General features: G+C 46.1%; 2 protein-coding genes across 4 annotated transcripts in view; both read left to right on the top strand.

Annotated features, from left to right (window-relative positions):
• The first annotated feature begins 1,192 nt into the window (after nucleotides 1-1,192).
• Nucleotides 1,193-2,260, top strand: LOC134468788 (alpha-(1,3)-fucosyltransferase 7-like). Its single transcript, XM_063222659.1, has one exon. It carries the CDS (start codon nucleotides 1,193-1,195, stop codon nucleotides 2,258-2,260), a length of 1,068 nt encoding a protein of 355 aa, XP_063078729.1.
• A 14,846-nt stretch (nucleotides 2,261-17,106) lies between these two features.
• The window catches only part of sash1a (SAM and SH3 domain containing 1a), a 330,500-nt gene continuing 324,721 nt past the window's right edge, over nucleotides 17,107-22,885 (top strand). For all 3 annotated transcript variants that reach the window (XM_063223029.1, XM_063223025.1, XM_063223026.1), the window contains exon 1: nucleotides 17,107-18,777. In XM_063223029.1, the coding sequence (XP_063079099.1) occupies nucleotides 18,274-18,777 (504 nt within the window). In that variant the 5' untranslated portion in view covers nucleotides 17,107-18,273. The remainder of the gene's footprint in view (nucleotides 18,778-22,885) is intronic.

The following is a 22,885-nucleotide window of genomic DNA, read 5'->3' on the forward strand; positions in this document are numbered from 1 at the left end:
ATTATATTGATGCTTATTTGAGGACGCTTATTTTTTTTTTACCTTTGTTTAACCAGGGAAATAAAAAAACAGGCATGTTCAGATATGAGATCTAACCAGGTACTATTTGCATTTTTCCTACCGGCAGTTTTTCCAAACTATTCATGGAAGGGATGTTTAAAAGGATTTAACTACTCAAACATAAAATATACACTATGTGTCCTTGGTGTCCACATTGACAGCCTCTGTAAGAAACTTGGGCAAAAAGACAAAAGTTGGGATTTTTCTTTAAAATGAGGAAGTGCTTTCCTCGTTATGCAGTTCGTTTTGAACACATTCCTGTCAGTGCTTGACTATGGAGATAAACTATGCACTCCAGTTTATTCCTACTTAAGAAACTGAATACGTTGTACAACTCAGCCTTCTGTTGCAGCACAGGTGTATCAGCCAGGACTCACTGCACTCTTTATGAAACTGTACAATGGTCCTCTCTTTTTATCAGGAAAAAAAAGGAAAATTCATGCACTGACTTTTATTGCTAAAGCCATAATGCATAAACCCTATACATTGTTCATTTCCTTTCTTTCCTTTAGTGTTCACTGGACAAGGGCATCAGAAAAAAAACGTTGGAAATACTTTGGAAAAACAGTCTTTTCATCATATGCTTCAAAAGCTTGGAATGAATTACAAGACACTTTAAATCTTGAAGTTTTTCCATCCATTAATTATTCTAAAGACCTCTTACCACCCCTGACCAACCACTGCAATTGTTTTTAATTTCATTTCTTGATTGCTGTCTGCTGTTTATTGGTCTGTGTATACTTAGCTTTACTGGGTTCATTCTGTTTAGCTTTGTTTTTTTCCCCTTTTTTACTGTAATATAAGTAAGCCGCCTTCTAAGTAACAAAGACTACCAAGAACACGATGAATATACATGTAGTTTCAAAAAAAACTTTTTTGCTGTATGCTTTCTAGAATGTATAATAATAGTTCATTTCCTTCAAGGTCGTTAAAACTGAAAATGCAATATAAATAAGTTATGGAATTGCCTTGCTTTTTTAATTCTACTATGCTGAGTTAATATTAAAGTGTTACTTCTAAGTTCTATTCGTTGCCTAAGAATAGTGGCTTTGGCTGCTGTCGGTTACTGTCAGTAGATAAGAGGTGAATGTTATAATCATAAATGTGCTTTGATCTTCTGTATAGAGCTGGTATGGCAGACCTTTGCTCTCACAGGCGGACAATACTGGCTACCCTCATCTGCCTCACACTTATAGGAAGCCTGCTCGTTCATTGGCCCAATCTGTTGAACACATTCCAGAGACCTAAACCTTTACCTAAGCCAAGACCCAAGAACAATATGACTATTCTAATTTGGTACTGGGCATTTGGATCTAAACAGGACATAGAGGGGGATGTGTGCAAAGACAGGTTTGGCATACCCAACTGTATTTTGTCAGATGATCGGTCATTGTTCCCCAAGGCAGATTTTATTATTTTTCACAACCGTGAGCTTATCACAGGACACCAGAGGTTGCCTTTACATTTACCACGCCCACAAAATCAGGGGTGGGTGTGGTTCTCCATGGAAAGCCCAGCCCACAATGGCAATTTGAGGCCTTTTGCTGGCAAGTTTAACTACACTATGTCTTACCGACATGACGCAGACTTTTTTACCCCATATGGCTGGATGGCACCACACAGTGTTGGGAGAGGGATGACAGTTGAAGATTTCATTCCAAAAAATAAGTCTTATTTGGCTTGTTGGATTGTGAGCAATTACGCGGCCCGTCATAGTCGAACACAGGTATACAATAGACTAAAACAAGTCATAACTGTGGAAGTGTATGGAGGGGCAGTACACAGACGTTTGGATAGGAAACACACGTTACCCACCATCTCTCACTGCTACTTCTACCTGGCCTTTGAGAACTCTCAATTCCAAGACTACATCACAGAGAAGTTATGGAAAAATGCCTTTGTTGGGGGAGCTGTGCCTGTAGTTTTAGGTCCACCTTGTGAGAACTATGAAGCCATGATTCCAAAAGATTCTTTCATTCATGTGGATGACTTCAAATCCGAAGAGGAGCTTGGACAATTCCTCAAACAGGTGGCTGGAGACAGGGAACGCTATGCCTCATACTTTAGGTGGAAACTGAACTACACTGTGGCACAAACTAGCAACTGGCGTGTGGAACCTCAGTGCAGAATTTGCACAAAACTCACCACTTTACAAAGACCCAAAGTGTATTGGGATTTACAATCATGGGAATGGAAATGAAAAAGAAAAAGACAGTATTTGACTGTCACTATTGTTCTACTCCCTTTGAACCTATTTCTCATTTGAATGTAACTTAAATACACTGTACTTGTGCACAGGCAGTCAAAGTATCACTGACTAAATGGCATAGTTAGGTTGAGCAACATAGCACTGTTTCAAATTATCCGGGGTTATCTCTGAATGCTGTAATATAAAGCAAAAACCAGCACAACATTGTTTATATGGTACACACAGTAGCCTTTGTTTAGGAAGTATTTATTTTGGGACAGACCTAACTAAGCCTGATTTTTGTGTCACACTTTTGGGGCTCTCCCTGTTGTATTATATCAGGGCAGAATCTAAATACAATGATGTGCTGTAAACTCGAAATTGTGTTTTAAACCGAGTTCTCAAAGGGTGAGCACAACCTCCGTCCTTGAAATGCCTCTGTATGGTACCCGTTGAAGCCACAAGCAATCAATCCACTACCTCTAACATTGACTTGGCAAGCAAATCCAGAAACAGAACTGTTGGAAATGCTCATATTCAATTAGCTTCCACTTTGCAGGAAAAGTGTAGCCTGATAAACCAGCCTAAATCGGTGACCAGCGGGTGGCGCTGGTTTACCAGGCTAGGAAAAGTGAGTTTCTAGTTTCACCAGAGACCAACTTGAGCAGACCGACTTGGTCACTGAATGATGTACCGTGTCACAGAAAGAATGGGCCCAGATTTTCATCATTTGATTTACACAAATTTGATTTCCTACAAAACCCTCTGCACCATTTTATTGCATTGTTCGCACTTTGAAATAAAACTGCATGGAAAATAATGTTTTATTTTTTATAGATTAAAAGTCTTTGCATTTAAATAAAATAAAATAAAAAAATGAAAATAATAATTTAAAAAGGCAGGAGATGAGGAGTGGATTTATCTATGGTGGTTCATGGCAGTTATACAGTTAAGCATCCTGATGGCTTGAGGGAAGAAGCTGTTCCTTAGTCGACTGGTATGGGCGTGCATACTTCTGTATCTGCAGCCAGATGGAAGTAGGGTGCAGTGTGAGTAGCTGGGGTGCACTCAGAAAGGCACTCTGAGAGTGCAGATCTCCACCAAGGAAGCTGTTTGATAGAACATTTGACTATGTTACATTCAATTTTTTTCATGTGTTTCTGCTTTGTTTTTGTGGAGTTAGAAACTGGAATGCCACAATTTCCCCTATGCCACAATGGTGAAGAATGTTTTTTTTTTTAATCCTGGTTTTGGTCGTGATTCAGCTCACCACCAAATTTAATCTCTTGTTCCAGAGAAACAGACAGACAAAGAGACAAACCAACGCTACCGAAAACAGAACCTCCTCGCCGGAGGTAATAAAGATTACACACCTTATGTTGCACACAATAGCCTATTCAGTGCACACCAGTTCCGACACTATTTGTACTCACGGATATAGTTATTTGATTGTGCACTGCACACATTAAGCATTGCAATCAAGGACTGTCTTCACATATTTGCTGCGCTTGTTTGCAGATACTCCTAGGCAACTTCTTAGACATGGCCCGCCCCTTACGAAAATGAACCACGGTTTTACTATGAAAACTAACCTGGATTTAGTTATTCATAGTTGTCATGTTTTTTTTTAGCATGGTTGCTGGTTATGGTTTAGCCATGGTTTGACTAATGGTTCACGCATTGTTTAACTATAGTTAAAAAATAACCACAATTAACCAGGGTTTTTCTATGAAAACTAACCATGGTTTTTACCATGATTTATAGCTATGCATTACATTACACATAGCTGATGCTTTAAAAAAAAAAAAAACATTCCAAGGCGACTTACAGATATGCAGGCTATTGGTTTAAGTCCCTGGAGCAATGTGGGGTTAGGTTCCTTGCTAAGGGCACTTGGTATAGGGAGTGGTCATGTCAGGATTCAAACCTGCAATCCTGTGGTCTACATTCCAAGTCCCTAACCATTTAATCCCTCACAAGTGGTTATTCATGGTTTTCATGGGTTTTTTTGGGGTTTTTTTTAAGTCCCTCACAAGTGGTTAACCATGGTTTGTGACTGTGGTTTAACCAATTCTGATGAGTCAGCCATAGTGCTAACAGGTATGTGGTGGAATGTTTTCACACATTTTATTTTGCTCATGCAGTTAAAAATAATACTGATAATGATGTTCCTCAAATAAAATGATTGAACATTTCACATAAACCAAGCCTGTAAAGAAAAAAAAATTAACCATTGATTTGAATCAAAGAGCATTGTTAAGTATTGAAAATAATCGAATCACTGGCCCAAGAAAATTATATTGAATCATGTTGCCACTGTGTGTGACAACTATCGTAATTCCGAGGAAATAAACCTGAGTAAGAGGAGTCTTTTTTTTTTTACTCACTGCTACAATATTTTATAAGCTATGGTATGCCCTTGAATTCAGTTTGATTTAAATAGTGATACACTGTTCACTTTATGGCTATACTCACTCAATGGAAATTATGGAAATATTGTAGGCAGACGTTATACTCAAGTTGTCACGATAGCACTTGCAGCGGGTGAGGTGATATTGCCTCAGCCATGACAGATATGAAATAACACTCTGACAGCCTGGCGCTATGCTTCTGATGCATATCTGGACTTAATATCCTTACTGGAAGCACACATGGTTAGAGCAAATAGAGAGCAAAGCCTGTTTTACGGTCTGTAATAAAATCTATGAGAGTGTGTGTGTGCCACTCGGCTGTATTAAAGTGGAGTTGTACTGTAGTATAGTGTAGCTTTCAATGGCTCCAGGGGATATGGTGTTGTAAAATGAAATGCAGTCATTAAAATGCAGTCTGTCTCACTCCACGTAATATTTATCATGAGTCAACTAGAGTTTTAGAGTGTATGTACATGGAAACACGGTGGCTTTCTCATACGTACATAATAGTTGGAATTTAATAAAGGCGTTTTAACCTTCCTCGCTGTAACCCTGGAGTGCCTGGATTTATTATTAACTTTTTGGATCATTGAATTGTTTCCCTAAAGCACCTGACACATGCTTGTAAATATGCAATTCCGCAAACTTAGCTATGACATACATCATTCATTCATATCCGCAGGAGAGTTGAACAACTGCTCTGGTATCTTTGGGCCTGGCAGCATATCATGAAAGTAATTTAAAAATCCAGTTATGCAACATACTGTAGCCTATGACACCAGAGGTAAAAAATAAAAGTGAAAGTAAATTCATACTTTTATAGTACTTTTATATAATAAAGTACAACACTAGCACATGATGATATGTAGCTGTTACAACATTTACTCCACTGATGTTACATAGCTGTTACAACATTTACTCCATTGTGCCTAATGAGGTAGATAGACAGTTGTTACTGAAAAACACAACAAGAACCCACCACCACAATTTTGATCCGAACAGAGCAGAATAAGCTGACCGTAAGACCAGTACACACGCCTACTAGTTACTCAGATAAGTTACCTGATTTGGAAGGAAACAATGCTTCTTTATTTTACATTTACTTCTACATTTGACATCTCTGTATGCCACCTGACATCCATCTCAGCCAAACTGCTGTTTCAGCATTCTCCAGCAGAGGGCAATGTTGACCTGTAGCGCGTACCATTTCTTTCTTCTTGTATCAGTTAGATCAGTGGAATTTATGAAAATATACTAATCAGTTCACTGATTAGATAGATAGTGAAATATATAAATAAACAACAATAACCAATAAAGGCTAAATTATTACTATAGCTGAAGTGGTGAGACAGACAGACAGATGGACAGACAGAGAGACAGAGAGAGACAGAGAGAGAGACAGAGACAGAGACAAAGCACCAAGGAGGTAACGTTTCTCAACCCGGGCTCTACAGCCCCCCAGGGGGCAGTAGGAAGCCCTGGGGGGCATTGGGAAGGAAGGTCTGATGAGGAGTGTTCACCCAATAGGTTACGTTAAAAAAAAAGTGAGAGCAGAAAAATCCTGGTTGAAGTGGACTATTTCATTTTTTATCTTGGGCATTGAGATTGATTGGTACAGTTTGGGGGATGCTCATTAGTCTATTTTATTTTTTTAAACTAAAAGGGGCATTGGCCGACTTATGGTGAGGTCACAGGGGCATTGGGAGGCTTATGATGAGGTGAAGGGGTTGAGAACCACTGATCTAGACCCTGACCCCATGGCACATGTTTTTGCCTGATAAGGAGCCAACGGCTATGCCCAGGTTTTAGAGCTGAAGATAGGAGCATGCCCAATGCAGAAGTCCTCACTGCCAGGAAAAGCACTTGGACAAAGCATCCAACATGATCACACACACACACATGCACACGCACACGCACAAGCACACACACACACACACACACACACACACACACACACACACACACACACACACACACACACACACACACACACACACACACACACCTACTTGAAACTCTGTCTAGCACTTACCACCTCGCATGTCTTACATTTATACTTTTTATACATGCATACATACATTTAAATTTAGGATTTAGTCCTTTCTCAATGTGGATATTCAATGTTGTAAATAGATCACATGTGTGTTGCTCTAATGGGTGTGATGTTGTTATGTTATTTTGTGATATACCGGTATGTATAATGCTTGTATAATGCTTATTGTCCTTATGCATGGTGAGAAAAAAACATGTACTATTCTCATATATGCACTAGTTCTTAAGGTGGGGATCAGTCAGTCAGTCTAAGGTGCTGGACTGAGTGTCAGCATCCATTTTGTTGACCAGGGATGCCAAGTGCATTTACAGTAACAATTTCCCCCAGCAGGTCTACACACTGTACGTGGAGTATGGTGAATGCTATTATGAAATCTGGGTTGGGTACTACACAGCTGGGAACCACTGCACAATACCATAATTCCGTTTCAACTATATTGAAACTGCAGGAGGAAGATCACTCTACTGTATATCTATCATGGCTCCAGATCTCACTGCAAAGAGCATGGATATGTCCTTTTGTAGACCACATGCTGGAGAACTGAGGATCCCCGGGAAGACTCAATCCCCCAGATAGACATCATCATAACTGGCAGACCAGAGTGAAGGCAGACATCCAGGCACTCTGTGTCTCGGATGCAAGGGGAGGAGAGAGAGAGAGAGAGAGAGAGAGAGAGAGAGAGAGAGAGAGAGAGACTCAAAGTGGATTGAGTTTCATGATGGATGGATAGTGAAGGATAATGGATGGATGGAAGGATGGGAGGATGGATGCATGGATGGATGGATGGATGGATGGATGGATGAATGGATGGATGGATGGATGGATGGATGGATGGATGGATGGATGGATGGATGGATGTAGGCTATGGATGGATGGATGGATGGATGGATGGATGGATGGATGGATGGAGCATAAATGAAAAACTCATAGGTGGGATAATGGCTGGGGGAAAATCTGTCTCTATAGCTGCTGACATTTGAAGGGGGTTTGCTCAGGTTTGTGAAATGGGCTGTCTGTCCATTAATACAATATGCCCATTGGGCATGATCAAAGGGGATATTACACACAAGAGGCACTGCAGACAATTGTTGTTTCTGTGGACTGTAGCAATATTAAACAATCCAACCAGCTGTCAGGGCATGTGTGCATGTGTGTGTGTGTTGATGTGCATGAGTGTGTGCATGTATGTGTGTGTGTGTTTGTGTGTGTCCGTGTGTGTGCGTGCATGTGCTCGTGTGTGTGTGCGCACGCATGAGCGTGTGTGTGTTTTGTGTTTATATGTGCATGTAGGCAGTAAAAAAAACCAACACAGTTTTTTTTTGTCAAGGGGTAGTCTCTAAATGTTGAATTAGCACTGAGGTTTTTTTTTTGTTTTGTTTTTTTTACGGTGTACAGGTACCGTATGTGTCTGTGTGTGTACCATACAGCATGCATACGTTTTTGGTAGATATGGATACATGTTAAATCTTTATAATAATGGATGCATAAAAAGCATTATAAAGTCTTAGTAAATAATTAACCAATGACAAACAAACCATTAGCAAATGTTTTTATTGTTTACTGAGTTTACCTTTGCAGAGATCCACATAGAAGTGCATGGCGCTAGTGCTTCGGATGCCATGGTGGCTTTTAGAGTAGATTTGACCTGGCTGTTTCCGCCTAAAGCCACTCATGGGGCTGACTGCTTTCCGCAAGGCCCCTGGTGGCCCATTCAGTGATATAATTGCTCAGATTCTCTTCCATGTGTAGCCTACTTTGTGTTTAGACTCCCTGATGTTGCTAGCTGCTGAGTTGATTGGTGTCTGTGTCTTTTTTGTTAGCAATCCTACTCTTCCATTGCAAGTGCAGATACAGACACAAAAGAGTGAAAATTGTGTTTCTAAATCCCCCCCACAAAAATATTCACTATAACAATTATAATCAAATGAGCATGTTCACAGAGTAGCAACACAGATGGCTGCAATAATCATTGCACACTCTGTATCTCAACTGTTCGAGACGTGCTGTAGTTACACTGTGAGTAGGCGATCCCTCACCTCCTCACTGTGTTTTTAAAGACTAATTACTTGTGTATGATTGTGGACATTTATGAACATTTGAATGCACTCTGAGTGCCACCGAGAGACATTGGGCTCCTCCCACGAACACACACACACGCGCACACACACACCTGCTCAATTGCACAGCCCACACATCAAAGTTTGCCCTGAGTGTGCAGCGCGAAGCGCGCTGCCTTTTTACGAACAGAGACAATTGTTTGCCTGTCGCAATTCCACAAGTGAAACCCAAATCGGAAGTTAGCGCTTGTCGCGCTAACGTTAGCCATCCATCACAGTCTCCATAGTCAAAGCCCTGAAACATCTCCTGCATACGGGTGAGGTACCCACTCGCAATGTAACACTGCACACACCACATTACCGTTCACCACATTCATTCATTGAAAACAAAACGCCATACTTACCTGATGAGTTCCACCATCGCCTTGAGTCTCTACTACCAAACGGAAGCATGCGCCGTTTGGGTAGTATTTGAAATGCCATCTTGACTTTGGGTTGGGGAATGTCGATCGTCATGGGGGTTTGGAAGTTTACTTTGTATCATAACAGGTCTGTTGAATGTTGGATGTTGATGCGCTTTACATATAGGGTTGCTACAATGTGTGAGATGTGTTTGAGATACATGTTATTGTTTGGGTTGTGTTTAATGATGTAAACGTTGTGTTTGGGTTAGAATTATTATGGTACAGCCCAATCATGTTGTTGGTTATCAATTATGCTGTTAGCCAATCACTGTCTTTTTGAGCGTAGTGAAGAGTGTTTAAAAACCCAGCTCATTTTTCATTTGGTAACTCGGGGGGTAAAGAGCTGGTCACCGGAGAGAGCTCTGTTAAAGTAAGTGTCCCTTTTTGAAATTGCTGCCTTGTTACTGAAGCCTGTCTTATTTTTGATTAAGTGCCTTATTTTTGCATTTTGCTATTTTTGATTAATTTTGGACTTTGTCATATTTTTGCTATTTTGGATTATTTTTGCCGTTTGCTACCTTTTGTCATTTTTCAACATTTTGCCTATTTTTGATGGTGGAGGATTAACTGGCACTTGTAAATAAATACACTGCAATTTTGAAACTCAATTTTCCTGCATTCCTGACGCTACTTTTTACCATTTTTCCTTGACTCCAACCGCAACGCTGTCCTGGCGAGTGCGGTGGCCACCTGGTCACCCACATTTGGTGTCATGAAGTGGTTTCGACGCTGACAAAAATTGGAGTCAGAAGGAAAGTGGTAATTGGCTTGCTGAGATGGCTTATCGCAGGCTGAAGAAAGATGACAAAGCTGCAGATCCAGCAGAGGACCAGGAAGAAACACGAGGGGAAGATGGCGGCAACACTCAAGGGTCTGACCTGGCGGCACTGCGTAAGCTCCTGGAGAAGTCACTGGAGGGCCAGGAGAGGGAGGCCATGAAACAGGAACAGCGCTGGAGGGGCATCCAGGTCCAGATGAACCAGCTCCGCGACGACTTCGAGAAAGAGAAGCAGACGACGACCACGGCGATGGCAGCGGCGGTCCAGGCGGCAACAGCAGCGGCGACGGCGCTCCAACCGGCGGCGATGGGGGTCCAACCTGCGGCGGCGGCGACGACAGCGACAGGGGGCCAACCTGCAACGACGGCGGCGGCGACAGGGGGCCAACCTGCAACGACGGCGGCGGCGACAGGGGGCCAACCTGCAACGACGGCGGCGGCGACAGGGGGCCAACCTGCAACGACGGCGACAGGGGGCCAACCTGCGGCGACGGCGACAGGGGGCCAACCTGCGACGGCGACAGGGGGCCAACCTGCGGCGACGGCGACAGGGGGCCAACCTGCGGCGACGGCGACAGGGGGCCAACCTGCGACGGCGACAGGGGGCCAACCTGCAACGGCGGCAACGGCGACAGGGGGCCAACCTGCAACGGCGGCGACGGCGACAGGGGGCCAACCTGCAACGGCGGCAACGGCGACAGGGGGCCAACCTGCAACGGCGGCGACAGCGGGCCAAATGCCACCACCATCACCACCACCAGCGGCGGCAGTATCAGCAGGTCAACCAGCGCCGGCGGCACCACCATCAGTAGCAGCAACACCACCAATAGCAATGCCCATGGAGTGGTCCAGACGCGCTATCCCGAAACTGGAGGAAGGAGAGGACATCGAGCAGTATCTCATGACATTCGAGAGGCTAGCTACAGCATACTGCTGGCCAAAAGAGAACTGGGCGGTGATCCTCGTTCCCCACCTCACAGGAAAAGCGCGCGCAGCATATGTGGCGATGGATCCGAGCCACACCATGAACTATGATCGTGTCAGAGAAGCCATCCTGCAAAAGTTCGAGATCAATGAGGAGACCTACAGGCGACGATTCCGTGAGCCGGATGTCAAGCCCGGTGAGACACCCAGAGAACTTTACACCCGACTGAAAGACCTCTTTCACAAGTGGATCAGACCGACAATTAAGTCGGTTGAAGAAATCTGTGAGGCACTGATACTAGAGCAGTACCTGAGAACCTTGGCTCCAGACGTCCGAGTATGGGTTAAGGAGCGGCACCCACAGAGTGGTCAGATGGCAGCAGAACTGGTCGAAGACTACGTTGCAGCACGGCAAAGACACACCAGCTTTCGCTTGAACCAAGACAACAGGCCAGCAGCCAGAGGTAGGTCTGATGGTTTTGGTCAGGGTGGTGGTCAACAGCCTAGCAATCGTCCTAGAGATAACACTTTCACCAGTAGGTCTAGCTCTCAACCTAGAGATGGTACTGTCCCCTTTAGGCCCAAACACACTGTAGCGCCCAGAACGTCCTCATCCATTATCTGTCACTATTGCGGTCAAGAAGGCCATATAATGCGTGATTGTCCTAACCGTAAGCCCAAGGGAGCCGGATACAGTTGCCTACCGACACCAGAGGGGGGGGCAGTGGGTTTCCTGGGGAGGTTGCAGACAGTGCAGGTATCTGTTAATGGGAAGCAGGCCGTTGCAGTGTTGGACACAGGGAGCAACCAGACACTAGTGCAGCCACACTTGGTAGAGGAGCGAGACCTGTTACCCGGTAAAAAGGTTTCCATTATGTGTGTAAATGGAGATGCACATGATTACCCAGCAGCTGAAGTCTACATTAATGTTGATGGTCAGGTTTATCAGCTAATGGTTGGTGTGGTGGAGAAGTTAAGCCACCCAGTGTTAATCGGCCAGGACATCCTAGTTTTGCCAGAGCTTTTGCAGTCCAGCAAAGTGGTAAACATGGTAGTTACCAGGTCCCAGAGCAGCAAGCCAGCAGACACTGAAGAGCAGGCCAGCACTGATCCATTGCATGAGCTACCTTATGCTAACAGTGATGTGGAGTGTGTTAGCAGGGGTAGGGTCAAAAAGTCCAAGAAACAGAGAAGACAAGACAAGCTGGAGGGCACTGTTAAAAGAGCCAGAGAATTGCCTGTAACTCAGCCAGATGGAGACTGGGAGGAGCTTGTAACTGACATAAAGCAAATGCAGCGGGAGGATGGGTCACTGAAGAAGGCGTTTGAGAAGGTCATTGAGGAAGATGGGGTCAGTACAGGGGTCCCACCTACGTTAGCCGGGGAGGGCTATGTCCTTAGAGGGGGGATACTCTACTTTCGTCCAGAAGGGGGCAGAGAAGAGCAGCTGGTAGTACCCTCGCAGCTACATAGCAGAGTGATGACTATGGGGCATAGCATTCCCTGGGCGGGTCATTTGGGGCTCCCAAAAACATATGCTCGCATTTCAGCAAGATTTTTCTGGCCAAGCCTGTATAAAGATGTGCACAACTTTTGTAAAGCATGCGAAGAATGTCAGCTTACCAGCAAGTACAGGGCTAGTCCATACCCCCTACAGCCACTTCCGTGCATTGATGTTCCATTCTCGCGCATAGCAATGGATATTGTAGGCCCACTAGAACGAATGCAGACCGGATTCAAGTACATTCTAGTGATATGCGACTACGCTACTAGATACCCTGAGGCGTTCCCACTGCGAAAAATATCTGCCAGACCCATTGCACAGGCGTTACTCCAGTTATTCTCCCGTGTAGGCATCCCGAAAGAAATAATCACTGACCAGGGTACAGCTTTTCTCTCTAAGAGCTTGAAGCAGGTTTATGGTGTACTAGGTATAAAGGGTATTAAGACCACCCCCTACCATCCTCAGACCGATGGCCTAGTTGAACGTTTTAACCAAACCCTGAAAAGTATGCTGAGGAAGTTTGTGGCTGAGAATGGAAAGGACTGGGACCGTTGGCTACCCTACCTTCTTTTTGCATACCGGGAGGTACCCCAAGCGTCCACTGGCTTTTCGCCATTTGAACTGCTCTTTGGCTGGCCAGTGAGGGGACCCCTGGACGTGCTTAGGGAGACCTGGGAGGGTCCGCAGACCCCAGAGACTCAGTCCATCCTTGCACATGTGCTCAAGATGAGGGAGAAGATGGAGAGAATGACTGAACTAGTGCGTGCAAACATGGAAAAGGCACAGACCAGACAGAAGACCTGGTATGACCAGAAGGCCAGGCAGAGAACTCTGGTCCCGGGGCAGAAAGTGCTGCTCCTGCTGCCCACATCAGAAAGCAAGTTGCTGGCCAAATGGCAGGGGCCATACAAAGTCATCCGTCAAATGGGCCCAGCAACGTACGAGATTGAGATGCCGGGCAGGAGAAAGCCGAGGCAGACTTTTCATGTGAACCTGCTGAAAGAGTGGCACACTGCGGCTCCAGTGCTCAGGGTGCAGGCGCCGGTGGTGGAGGAAGAAGATCGACCGGAGCAGTTCTTCCCGACCAGCCAACCAGCAACCACCCTGGACTTGTCGCACTTGACCTTGCAGCAACAGGCAGAGCTGGACCAGATCATCCCCACCGACCTGTTCCAGGAGGCACCAGGTTTCACCACAAGGGTGGAGCACTCAGTCACGCTGACTGACTCGACTCCAGTGCGCCAGCGCATGTATCGTGTGCCTCAACGTCTGCTACCTTCACTCAAGGCAGAGGTGGAGGACATGCTGGCACTGGGAGTCATCGAGAGATCGACAAGTGACTGGTGCAACCCGGTTGTGCTTGTTCCGAAAAAAGATGGGACACTAAGATTCTGTGTTGACTTTCGGCGGGTCAATGCCCAGTCGAAATTTGATGCGTACCCCATGCCTCGTCTGGAAGATTTGATAGAGAGGCTGGGGAAGGCCACCTACATTACCACACTGGACTTATGTAAGGGCTATTGGCAAGTCCCATTGACCGAAGAGACCAAGCCCTACACCGCGTTCCGCACTCCCCAGGGCCTGTATCACTTCAATGTCATGCCATTCGGAATGCAGGGGGCACCGGCCACTTTCCAGCGGCTGATGGACATTGTGCTCGCTGGAACTGAGTCGTATGCAGCTGCTTATTTGGATGACATTGTGATATACAGCGCCACCTGGGGGGAACATGTGGAACAACTACAGGAAGTGCTCAGAAGGATCAAGCAGGCCGGCCTCACCATCCATCCCCAGAAGTGCGCCATTGCCCAGGAGGAGGTGCGCTACCTGGGGCATGTGCTGGGGAGGGGAGTCATACGGCCACAGCAAGACAAAGTGGAGGCGGTGCAGAACTGCCAGAGACCTCAGACCAAGAAAGCAGTCAGGTCATTCCTTGGCCTGGTGGGCTGGTACCGGAAATTCATTCCGGATTTTGCCAGCCGAGCAGCACCTCTCACTGACCTCACCCGAAAGGATGCCAATCCTAAGGTTCAGTGGGGGGAGGAGCAGGAGAGGGCCTTTGCGGACCTGAAAGGGGCTCTTTGCAAGGGGCCTGTGCTTCAGAGTCCTGACTTCACCAAGCCCTTCACTGTGCATACTGACGCCTCGGGTGTTGGTATTGGCGCAGTTCTCCTTCAAGGTGAGGGGGAAGACCAACGACCAGTGGCTTTTATTAGCCGCAAATTGTTTCCCCGTGAAACCAGGTACGCAGCTGTTGAGCTAGAGTGCCTGGCAGTGAAGTTTGCTCTTGACTCCTTTAAGTACTATCTGCTGGGAGGTCACTTCACGCTCGAGACCGACCATCGCGCCTTGCAATGGCTTGGGCGCATGAAAGACACGAATGCCAGGATTACTCGCTGGTTCTTGGCACTGCAGCCATACAGGTTCACAGTCCGGTACCGGGCCGGAAAAGTGAACACAGTGGCTGACTTCTTGTCTCGTCACCCGAGTGACTGAGACTGCAGAGGTGGCGGGAAATGTGAGTAGGCGATCCCTCACCTCCTCACTGTGTTTTTAAAGACTAATTACTTGTGTATGATTGTGGACATTTATGAACATTTGAATGCACTCTGAGTGCCACCGAGAGACATTGGGCTCCTCCCACGAACACACACACACGCGCACACACACACCTGCTCAATTGCACAGCCCACACATCAAAGTTTGCCCTGAGTGTGCAGCGCGAAGCGCGCTGCCTTTTTACGAACAGAGACAATTGTTTGCCTGTCGCAATTCCACAAGTGAAACCCAAATCGGAAGTTAGCGCTTGTCGCGCTAACGTTAGCCATCCATCACAGTCTCCATAGTCAAAGCCCTGAAACATCTCCTGCATACGGGTGAGGTACCCACTCGCAATGTAACACTGCACACACCACATTACCGTTCACCACATTCATTCATTGAAAACAAAACGCCATACTTACCTGATGAGTTCCACCATCGCCTTGAGTCTCTACTACCAAACGGAAGCATGCGCCGTTTGGGTAGTATTTGAAATGCCATCTTGACTTTGGGTTGGGGAATGTCGATCGTCATGGGGGTTTGGAAGTTTACTTTGTATCATAACAGGTCTGTTGAATGTTGGATGTTGATGCGCTTTACATATAGGGTTGCTACAATGTGTGAGATGTGTTTGAGATACATGTTATTGTTTGGGTTGTGTTTAAGGATATAAACGTTGTGTTTGGGTTAGAATTATTATGGTACAGCCCAATCAGGTTGTTGGTTATCAATTATGCTGTTAGCCAATCACTGTCTTTTTGAGCGTAGTGAAGAGTGTTTAAAAACCCAGCTCATTTTTCATTTGGTAACTCGGGGGGTAAAGAGCTGGTCACCGGAGAGAGCTCTGTTAAAGTAAGTGTCCCTTTTTGAAATTGCTGCCTTGTTACTGAAGCCTGTCTTATTTTTGATTAAGTGCCTTATTTTTGCATTTTGCTATTTTTGATTAATTTTGGACTTTGTCATATTTTTGCTATTTTGGATTATTTTTGCCGTTTGCTACCTTTTGTCATTTTTCAACATTTTGCCTATTTTTGATGGTGGAGGATTAACTGGCACTTGTAAATAAATACACTGCAATTTTGAAACTCAATTTTCCTGCATTCCTGACGCTACTTTTTACCATTTTTCCTTGACTCCAACCGCAACGCTGTCCTGGCGAGTGCGGTGGCCACCTGGTCACCCACATACACTTATAATGCACTGTCAATCTGAATTGAAACTATTTTATTTTACTGTAAATGGACTGCATTTATATAACGCCTTTCCCCTCCTTTGAGCACTCAAAACGCTTTAACATTGTATGGCTCACACATTCACCCATTCACAATCGCATTCACACACCCAGGGTACCACTCTGCCACCAGGAGCAACTTGGGGTAAAGTTTCTTGCTCAATGAGACATCCATGGGGTCAGACAGAGTGGGGCTCGAACCTGCAACCTTCTGAATGCCGAACAGGCCGCTGTAGCACCTGAGCTACCCAGCAGTCAGACCACTAGGAGGAGCTACAGCGAACATTATAAAACAACCAACATAATGTTTCACCTTGTTTTACTGAGCAACATATCAAACTGTGTAACAATACGAAAAGGCTATCACAGTGTGAAACTTGCGAATAAAAATAGGTTTTGGGTTGGAGTTACGTTAGGTTGTTAGGTAATTACTATAATGAAAGTCATACATAATGTCACACTACTGTAAAATAAGTTGTTAGATGGGGTCGATGTGGATATGTACAGACATATGTGGCTATAGATAGAAAGAATAGCCTATACATAATATAAATACAGACCTATAACTAATCTTTAAAAAATAAACTAATTGAAAAAAAAAAACATTTTTTAAATAAATTGATTAAATTCACTGTATATCAACAGAGAAGCAAACGGTTAGATTTTATTACAATTACAGTAAAACAGATAACCCAGAATGCATAGCTAAGTGAGAGTATGCCTCAGAATTTTCCCACATGAAGCATAGTTTACAAAAAGTTCCAAAATAGTCCGCTAGGGGGAGTAAGTAGACACCGTAGCACATGGACCTGGCACCCCAAAGACAGACACGCGCACAGAATGCCAGCGCTGTTGGACACGGACGCTCCGACGCGCAGTAGTAGGAGTCGCACTCTGGAGAGGGGAGGGGACGGCAGGCAGATAGTCTCTCAATTACTGTCAATCACCGAGGATTACTGTCGGACACTCTCACACCACTCGCTGATAAGGTGTCTGGGCAAGTTTACCAGGTGGCTCGAGGCAGGTTATAAGGCTAGATCTGACTGTTGAACACTAAAAGCCGAGAATGCGGATCTGAGAGAAATTTCCACGCCGTTTCTGTGGTCGCCAGCGACGCTTGACTCTCCTCTCTGGAATCTGATATTGGCGGACTTGGTGTTTCTCGGTGTCTGGGAGCTGAAGACGGGCTCTGAATGTCTGCTGGCGGTTAGGTTAGTGCTCGGCCGGGTTTCGGTGGGTTGAGGCAACGCGGCTTCTCCCGAGCCGCAGCCAGAAGCACCCACCGCCACCAGAACAGAATAATAGTTTGGATTGCTGGAAAACCGTAAAGACAGTGACCAATTTTGGCACGGGAGGCATACGAGTGAAGAAGAGCGTGGGAGAGGCACAACGTTACAGTCAATGAAATGACAGCCTGGAAGAACTATCTCACACTATTTTTCATGTTCCCTTGGACCATGTAACCTGGACTGCGGACAAAGGTACGGCTCGTAAACTGGAGTTGGAATACCTTGCCTGTGAAGCGATTACCGCTGCGTTGTAGGGAGTACTTCCGTGGAGTTGTGTGGCGAGTGGGAAAGCGGAGTAACCAGCCAGACTGACACTGTCGTTACCGGCGCTGCAGGCTCGTGCAGAGCTGTCAAACCGGGTGCAAGTCCAGGCCGGTTGCAAGGGGTGACACCGGGGCATTGGCGTGCGTGTGCTACTGAACCACTGACTGATTTTCCAATTCAGGGCATTTCACGGATTGAATACTCTTTGAGTGGCATATCAGATTGACAGTCGCTGCAAATCTTGCTTTACATCGGAGTGGGTGTCAAGCCAATACAGTTCCATAACGCAATGACAAACGACTCAGCTATGCGCACTGACATCTCCAAATTTATCAATGACGCATGCAAGGCAAAAATACGACTGTCTTCCGTTCACCTGCTTAATTCACACACTCAGTGACATAACCAACACTTAATAATCACACGTGTGTGTCAGTGCCTGTTTCGCTTTTGTTTTCTTTGTTTTTTTTTAATTATTATTCTAAAAGGCCTTTTCTGACAGCCACACAATGATGAGCGGCGGGCCCAATATCGTCTACGAGTGGCTCCGGACCCTCCAGCTCGTTCAGTATATGGACGCTTTCATGGATAATGGCTACGATGACCTGGAGGTGTGCAAACAGATCGGGGACCCTGACCTGGACGCGATCGGGGTCTACATCCCCCACCACCGGCAGCGCATCCACGACGCGGTGCTACGGCTACGGGAGGACGACAAGGAGTCAGCCAGCGGTCTGTACTTCACCCTGGAGCCGCTGCCGCCTCTGGCTTCGGAGATTTACACCAGCAGACTGGCGGAGCAGTACGAGAGCCGGCTGCGGGGCTCCAAGTCCTGGACTGAGCACAGCAGCGAGAGGGGAGGCTTGGTGATCGGCATGGGTACCCCGAGGAACCTTACTCTTGGGAACCGCAGGGAGCTGATGGTGTACCCCAAGCTCAAGTTGAAGATCATGATCCGCGATAAGCTCATTCGAGATGGAATTAACCTGGCCAGGCCGCCCTTCTCTAACAAGGTAAGCACCTTACACCCAGTCGTCTCCGTGACTGAGCCGAGTGGCATGTCTAATCGCGTTGCTCAATCCAGTCACTCACTCACACAGGTTTTAATGAATGAAGCTGGACATCCAACACAGACGCAAACACAAACACAGACACAGACACAGATACACACACACACACACACACACACACACACACACACACACACACACACACACACTCACGCACGCGCGCCACACACACACACACACACACACACACACAGGGTACAAGTACACTAAGGGCCAGGTAGTACATGCCATGGTACATGGAGTGTGTGTGTGTGTGTGTGTGTGTGTGTGTGTGTGTGTGTGTGTGTGTGTGTGTGTGCGTGCGTGCGTGTGTGCGCGCACACGTGTGTGTGCGTGTGTCTGTGTTTGTATGTGTGGTAAGAAGAGCTGAGTTGGCAATGATAAAGTGCACTTCAGGGGATTACTGTGACTTGGATATGTTCCCATTGATACAAGGCTAGGTAGTGTAAATCATTGAGAGTATATTTCTGTCTGTCTCTATCTATCCTAAGTGCTCAACTCTCTAACCTATGCCCAGAGGGGGACTTTACAATAGGTAAATCTAGGCAATTGCCTAGGGCCCTGACCAAATCTGCCATCCATAGGGGCCCCAAAATCATAATGAAGACGTGAAAGTCCACACAGCAGTTGAAGTTGGAGGTGAAATGTATGGTCCATGTTGTCGTTGGTCTTTCCAGTGGAGGCATCGGGCCTTTGGACTTGATGCCTGGTGGGTGCGTAGGTTCCAATAGGTAAACTGAGAGCAAGCAAGGGGAACTCGCACACCTTCATGCCAATGCAAGAGTATACTTTTATTGCATTCTTGAAAATAAAAAAGTGCTAACCAAGTGAAGTGCAAACATTTTCAGTCACAGTCAGGTGCAGACCAGATCATCATCCGTGCAAGTCTGACTGTGACTGAAAATGTTTGCGCTTCACTTGGGAAGTTTTCTAGAATGCAGTAACAGTATACTATTGCATTGGCATTAAGGTTTTGCGAGTTCCCCTTGCTTGCTCCATGTTGTCATTGTGACGCATTTGTAAAGTGGAGGAGACTTGATTGCACCTATCTCCAAATGATTCATACAGTTCTTTACTGGGTGCTAAATCCCATATAAAACGTAAATGAGTGAATGAAGCGAGGGACAGCGCTCTTCAGAGAATCTCTCAACACTCTTCAGAGAATCTGAAGAATGCTGTCCTTCACTTCATTCACTCATGGTGACACTGTTGCCAGAGGCTGACTGTACTGTAGTTGGGCCAATACACGGTTTAGTAACACTTTTGAATAACAGTCCCATAAATGGCATTAATAACAGTTTATTAACAATTATTAATGAACCAATTACAACAAAACAATTACAAACGTTAGTAAATGTGTAAAAACCAACCTACAACACAGTGGGAATTGACTCCTTCAGGACGAGTTGTTGTGTGCTTGACAGTCTGACCCTTCAATAACTACTGTAAGTGGTCTTTGGAGGACAAACTTCCAGGACAGTTGCGGCTCTACTGTGTTCACATACTATAGTATTTCGTACTCATTTACAAACGTTTGCAAATGTTTCACTGATAATTAGTCAATTATTTACAAAGTGTTTATAAAGCTTTATAAAGACTGTTATTCTAAAATGTTGCTAAATGTTGTAGGGGGACTGTGCTGTTGCATGATGCTCGTCCAGTGGAAAATGCCCAGGCAGCATTGGTCAGCATTATTCTGAAGCAGCAGGAGGGCCTGGTTTATCATCTTGAGCGTGTGTGTGTGTGTGTGTGTGTGTGTGTGTGTGTGTGTGTGTGTGTGTGTGTGTGTGTGTGTGTGTGTGTGTGTGTGTGTGTGTGTGTGTGGTATGTTTCTGTGTGTTTAGGTAGGTTCAGTACAGTATGTGTGTGTATGATGAGGTTATCCAGCTCTGTCAGCATCTATATCGCAACACACACGCACGCACGCACGCACACACAAACACAGCCACACACGCACGCACACACACACACACACACACACACACACACACACACACACACACACACACACACACACACACACACACACACACACACACAATGATGAAACGACGCCTGTGTCCTTCAACTAAGCGATCTGAGAGACAGGGCAGTTAGATGAGGTCTGTGAGTGCGTGGAGGGAATAGCAGTGTAATAGAGTAAGAGTGAGAGCTTTGGCATGTATATGGGCGGAGTCTATCTAACAGAAGAGGGGGAGAGGAGGGGAGGGGAGAGGAGAGAGGGAAAGAGAGTAGGGGAGAGAGGAGAAGACAGGATAGAGAGGAGAGGAGATTATGGGTTGAGGAGAGGAGAGGAGAGAGCAGAGGAGAGGAGAGGAGGGGAGGGGAGAGGAGAGGACAGGATAGAGGAGAAGAGAGGAGGGGGGAGAGGAGAAGACATGGATAGAGAGGAGAGGAGATGGGATGAGGAGAGGAGAGGAGAGAAGAGGAGATGATGGGATGAGGAGAGGAGAGGATTGGGGAGAGGAGAGAATTGGGGAGGAGGGGAGAGGAAAAGCATAAAGCACAGCAGAGGGAAGAGGGGAGAAGAGAGTAAGGACAAAAGATGAGGAAAAATACATAGAGAAAGCTGAGGGAGGGAGAGGAGGGTGAGAGAAAAGACGAGGTAGAAGAGAACGGATAGGCACAAACAGAAGAGGAGAAGAGATATATAGAGAATAGAAGACATTATTAAAGGAAATGAGAAAAGGAAAGGAGTGGAAATGATGGGTAAACAGAGAAAGCAATGTAAAGGAGGAAGGAGAGAGAGAGGGAGGTAGAGAGAAGGGAAGAAAGAAGGGAGTCTAATAGGCCTACCTTTCCCGAGAAGAGAGGAAAGAAAGGGAGAGGAGAGGAGCAGATGGGAAAGAGAGGGCTGAAGCAGAGGACAGGAGAGCGGAGGAGAGGACAGAGAAGAATAGCGAGGCTAATATCTGCCTCTAGAAGAGAAGAACGAAGGAGAGAGGAGAGGAAGGAGAGAAAGAAAGCAGAATAAAGAAGGGGGGGCAGAGGAGAAGAATAGAGGGAGGTGAGCTGAAGGGAGGAGAGAGAGAGAGAGAGAGAGAGAGAGAGAGAGAGAGAGAGAGAGGGAGAGAGAGAGAGAGAGAGACATTAGAGGACAAGAGAGAGGAGGGGAGAATAGAGGGGAGTAGGGAGGCTAATACCTGTCTCTAGAATACAAGAGAGGACGGGAGAGGAGAGGAGAGGAAGAAAACAGAGGAAGGGAAGAGAGGAAAGAGAGAGAGAAAGTGGAGGAAAAGAGAGGCGAGGAAGAGGAGAGAGAGTAGCGAGGCTAATACCTGTCTCCAGTCTGACCTGATTCATGTGCGGCTCACAGCTTGAAGCACACCCTCATCACACATCCCTCCCCTGTGGGGAAACTCTCTCACACACACACACACACACACACACACACACACACACACACACACACACACACACACACACACACACACACACACACACACACACGAGCACACACACACACACGAGCACACACACATGCACGACCTGCGCGCGCACGCACACACACACACACAAACGCGCACACACACACATACATGTGCACGACCCACAGGCACACACACACACAGACACACACGTGCGCGCACGACCCCCGCGTGCATACGAACACACACGCGCACGCACACACAAACGCGCGCGCGTGAACACACGAACACATGAACACATACACATGCAAGTATATGGACCACACCTTGTGGACACAGACTAAATGTGTGCATAGCGTAGATGCGGGACTTGGAATGTGTGTGTGTGTGTGTGTGTCGGTGTGTGTGTCTGTGTTGGTGTCGATGTTTCCAACTGAAAGCAGTTCCCTTATTGTATCCGCGTGTTTTCTGTGGGAAAGTTTGTATATGCTGTGCATCTCTCTGCATTCCTTGTAAGTGTGTCTATGAGTGTGTTTGTGTGTGTATTTGTCCTTGTGTGTGTGTGTGTGTGTGTGGGGGGGGGGGTTGCTGTAGGAAGATGTGACTGCACGTTGAATCATATGCTGTCTGCCTGCTGTCCCTCTTCAGTCCTCTCAATGCACACTTTGTCTACGAGTGGAGAG

This window comes from Engraulis encrasicolus, chromosome 18 (genome assembly GCF_034702125.1).
Source record: "Engraulis encrasicolus isolate BLACKSEA-1 chromosome 18, IST_EnEncr_1.0, whole genome shotgun sequence".
NCBI classification, from domain to species: domain Eukaryota; kingdom Metazoa; phylum Chordata; class Actinopteri; order Clupeiformes; family Engraulidae; genus Engraulis; species Engraulis encrasicolus.